Source organism: Morone saxatilis, unplaced genomic scaffold (assembly GCF_004916995.1).
Source record: "Morone saxatilis isolate NCDOM2014 unplaced genomic scaffold, NCSU_SB_2.0 Contig21, whole genome shotgun sequence".
Classification (NCBI taxonomy): domain Eukaryota; kingdom Metazoa; phylum Chordata; class Actinopteri; family Moronidae; genus Morone; species Morone saxatilis.
The window spans coordinates 21,257,664-21,262,480 of record NW_023339774.1 but is presented as its reverse complement, the minus strand read 5'-3'; the positions used below and the strand labels follow the sequence as shown (position 1 = coordinate 21,262,480).

General features: G+C 46.9%; 1 protein-coding gene across 3 annotated transcripts in view; it reads right to left on the bottom strand.

Moving 5' to 3' along the window:
* Positions 1–4,817, bottom strand: part of zfyve16 (zinc finger, FYVE domain containing 16) — a 23,823-nt gene that overhangs the window by 9,159 nt on the left and 9,847 nt on the right. For all 3 annotated transcript variants that reach the window (XM_035667487.1, XM_035667489.1, XM_035667488.1), the window contains exons 3-4: positions 2,780–4,800; positions 1,233–1,329 (exon numbers count right to left, since the gene is read on the bottom strand). In XM_035667487.1, coding sequence (XP_035523380.1) covers positions 1,233–1,329; positions 2,780–4,800 — 2,118 coding nt within the window. The remainder of the gene's footprint in view (positions 1–1,232; positions 1,330–2,779; positions 4,801–4,817) is intronic.

Sequence of the window (4,817 nt, the reverse complement as noted above, 5' to 3'; positions counted from 1 at the left end):
CTAAATAAACACTAAATAAACACTCCACTGTCTTCATCAGCAAGTCACAATTAAAAGTCGTGGCTGTAAACCTAAACAACGAGCTGAAAGACACTAAAACACTCAGCAGAGGTGAGGAGAACTACAGAGACATTTGATCTATCGGTAATATAAAAATAAATTAGGATTGATGTTATTTAACACTACTGACCATATACAAGGACTATTTCTGGAATATTTTTTAATATAGTTGAACATTGTTTTTTTGGTTCGTACCACTTTTTAACCTTTTCAACCATTTATCTGTTACTTCTAGCTATGTTTCCATGTTTAGATGATTTTTTTTCAAATCATTTATAATTTTCTTTGCTTACTTTTTCAACAAATGTTACTTTTTAGCTATTCATCAATCTTTACAGGATTTATTCAATTATTTATACATTTCTTTGCTATTTTTGTGGACAATTTATCTCTTATTTATTAGCTATTTCAAACATTTACTGTTACTTTTAGTAAACTATTTAGGCTTCTCTGCTCACTTACTAACTACCTAGCTTTCACACTTAACACCTGCTGTTCAGGTGTTACAGCTGACTCCATATGTTGATATACATTTTAAAATTTTAATTATTTTCTATTTTTTTTAATTAGTTGAGTTAGTCCGCAATCTTGAATTCGAATACTCGAATCACTGGGCAACTGCAGAAGTACAGTCATCTGCAGTCAAGTTACTAAAGTATTAGTATCTAATCGTCAAAAGCTATTCTATTGTTCTTCTACTACGTCCTCATTACACACTCAGTCAACCTCCTGCGAGCAGGCGAAAGCACTTCTCTGTCTACAATCGGGAAGTAACTGCGGTGCACTCGCAGGTTTTCACCATAAAAACTATAATAGCATTTAAATCACAATAATATAAAACCTTCTAATGCTATAAGTCCCTCCAGGAGATGCACACACATAAATAACTCGAGCACACGCAGCAGCTTTATCCCATTTCAAGGGGGCTGTCAATACTTCATACCTGATCACAACCCAGATAGAAACAATAAATCATCTCTATAGTTCCCTGAAATGATTCTCAGCCATCAATCAACGCCTCATGACTCTGCATTTCTTCGAACAAGCACACAGCAGTAATAAAAATAATGAAAAGTCCCTTTCAGAATACCGAAATCATATTTCTTGTCTGTGCTCACGTGTGCAGAAATATGTGGAAGTGAATCTCGGAGCAGACCAAACTAGGCCCTTACCTCTGTGTATGGTATCAAAGCAGATGACACACACACGAGCCTCTTTCTCCAGGTACTTCAGCTTACACTTCCTGTTGCAGCACACCGCACAGTAGACCTGCCACAGAGGAGAGACAGTGACCACAGAGATACACGGCTACAAGCACGCACAATGAATACATACCACGTACAAACGAATCACAGTACACTGAAACATGTTCGTCTATGTGGCTCCTTATGCAGAAGCAGTCACGCTGTAAACAAAAACACGTCTTACACAGTCCCCTCTAATGCTGTTTTAATCACTGGCCTTTAAAGGACTTAGCTCCATCTTTAGGACACACGGCTCAGCGGGGATCTATAGAGGAGCTGGGAAAAGAACCGCTGACTCATGCTCTCTGCGTCCACCAAGACACTGTGCTATATTTGGTCCGGGGACGTAATCTGTTTTATTTTAATCTATTTCTGAAACACACACACTTCATTTTACATGGGATTTAAGTCTTGAAAACCAAATATATACATATATACATATATATATATAATTGAGGCTGATTAGTAGAAGTGTGGAAATTGTAGTCATGTATGATTCCTAAAATAATTATACTATAAGTTCAATAAAAAGTGTAAATGTAAGTTTGATAAACCACATTTTCTATTCAATATTCGTATTTCCAATGCAAACTTTCACTGACAGAAGAATTAGAATAAAGGCAGTGATGTTTGTTCACTGTGAGCCAGTTTCGATGCTGAAGGTTAATCAAGAAAATGGATTTGTGGTTGAAACGGACAAAGAAGTGAAAAAGAAATCCAAACCTGAGATTTTCCTCAACCCTCCCGAAGCGTTGTGCTTTTACAGCTACAAGGTCGATCAATAAATCAGACACTGACGGCTCTATTAAACCTCTTTATATGGGCATTACTTTTCTACCACAAATGTTTGCTGGACTTCTGTCACATGAAACAACACACACACACAGTTACTGAAAAGATCCAGCTTTTTATATTATAGACTATTGTAGTCGTAGTAGATTTATCTGACTGCTTGTTAACTGATAAAAAAGTGGCCATTTGAGGAAGTGATACAGCAAGACTCAAGTTTCACTCTTTTAAATATATCTAAAATATTCACTTTAACCACAGTGACAAAGCATGTCAGTAATAAACCAACTTTAAAGGTTTGCGTCTGCAGAGAAACCTGATTTATATTTTGGCCTCGAGAATTTATGCTAAAAGGAAGCTGGCTGTCAAATCCTGAACACTACTCTCTCATCGTCTGGTTACTTATGTGGGACTGTGGTGCAAAACAAGTAGAAATGTTAAAATTCTCACTTGATTTACTGTCAGTTTAACCAGCTGAGCTACGAACGAAGCAGAACAGGGCTGCACTACAGAGGGATTCGTTTTCTAACACTGCTGAACCTTTTTAACTTGAGCTGCAACTGTTAGTGGGTCGGTTCAAGAACCCTCAAATGTGTGAATCTGCTGCTTTTCTACATCACACGTTCCTGTAAAGTGAATGTTCTCGAGGGTTGCTCGGACCAGAACGAGACTCTGATGACGCCCACCTTTCCGCAGGCTCGACAGTGATGCCGCCTCTTGGTGAAAGTGAACCTCTGGTAGCAGTTCATACAGTTGGGGGCTTCAGAGTCTGGCACCCACGCAGGCTGTCTGCTCCCCAGCTCCTCCACTCCCTCTCTCTTCCAGTTCACCGGCCGGGCACCATCCGTGGGGGGCTCTCCGGGGTAAGGCGGGGGCTCGGAGAGTTCATCGTACCCCACACTGTACTCCTGAGGCTCCTGAGTGGCGTACATAGGGCTCAGATCCCTAATGTTGGAATGCTCCTCCATGGGGCTTGTGGGTGAACTCTCTTCATCCTCTGCTGTGTTTGAAGAACCAGGGAGCGGCTGTGCTTGCTCCTCTCCCTCGTCCCCTGCTGGAGGAGATCTAGCAGTTTGGCAGTGAAGCTGTTTAGGTCTGGCACCTCCATAGGAGGGCTGCTGATCAAGGCTACTGCTGTGCTGGGACTGGAAAGTGTTGCTGGTCAAAGAATGGCTAACCCCAGAGGAGAGCTCCGGCTCTTCTTGGCAAGGTCTGCGAGAGTCCTGCAGCAGTGACGGAGCGCCAGGGTTCAAACTCGCCTCTACAGACACACACATTGTTCTGTCACTTTCTGGAGAAGCCAGACCCTCCAGATCCTCCCGTCTACCTGGACCACAGCTCCTCAGCTCCTCTTCCACAAGCCTGCCCTCCAGATCTCCATTTAATGCTGACAGACTCTCAGGCTGATCTCCAGCAGTGGCGCAGCAGGAGACCCCCCTACCCTGCTCTGCTTCGGTGTGCGCCTGCAGGTCGGCCTGGTCGCTCTCAGGCAGGTATTCAAAGCCGAACTCGGGAGGATCCACTGGGCTGGGTTCTGGGCGGTCGCAGGAGGCAAGGTCTGCAGGAGGGACGGCGGCAGACAGATGCTGCCCCTCCGGTGACAGCCTGCCCTCGGCAACCTGCTGGGACTCCGCGAGCTCCTCTGAACGGGCCCTGTCCTCTCTGGCTTCCAAGGCTGACAGGGAGTCTGCCTCTGCGCTCTCCGAGACGTCTGCCTCATCGCACTGCTCCACGGCTTCCCCCAACTCATCGTCTGCGGCCTTTGAGTTCACCAGAGCGCCACACATGGACACAGCTAAGGGCAGGCACGATAGGCCCACCGCTTCGCTGTCTGAGGCCCCTGAATTCAGACCCACAGGAGACTCTGCCTCGCCTTTATCTGAGGCTTCTTGTGACTCACCCTCGTTATTCGCTGAGGTTGTTGTTGTTTCTTTAATGCCATCAACAGGCGGAGTGCCCTGCGGTTCACAGTGGTCTAAGGAGTTAACCACCGCTTGGTTCGTGCGAGCCGCCTCCTCACAGTCCCTCTCCTCTTTGTCAGCTGACTCCGCGGCCCTTGGTGACGGTGAATCGTCAGCGGACTCACAGCCTCTCTCCGCTGCGGCAGGAAGAATGACGTCGAGCAGACTGAGCGAGGCCGAGTACTCGCCGCTCTGCTCGTGGGAATCTAAACCCAGCAGCTCGTCTTTCCCCGCAGAGGCTTGCTCCTCCTTGGCGTCTCTACCGGCACTTTGGCTCGGCAGTCCTCGCTCCTCTCCGTGTACAGTGACCACGGGGCTGTCAAAGTCCACGAGCAGCGTCTCCTCCTCCTCCATTTGCTTCTCCACCACGTCCAGCTCGCTGAAAGCATCGTGGCTGTTGGCCCTGACCAGGATGGCCGAGCTCGTGTCGTTCACAAGGTCGCACACCGGCTTCAGAGCTCTGTCCGGGCAGGGAGGGGCAGAGCTCTGAGCCGGCCGGCGGTCCACAGAGGAGAGGAGGTCCACTGCAGTGAGGGGCTGACCTTTGACCTCTCTGTCGTCAGCGGCGCTGCGGTTGTGGCTGCCGGAGCGGTCGGGACAGCTGGTGGCAGAACCATAATGAAGAGAGTTGAGGTCAGGGAGGTTTGGCGGGACAGTGGACGCCTCTGAGGACAAACACTGAGAGCCCAGTGAGGAGAACGGGTACACGGACGGCTTCAGGAAAACAGATTTGCATTCAAGCTCCTCTGAAATAAAAACACAA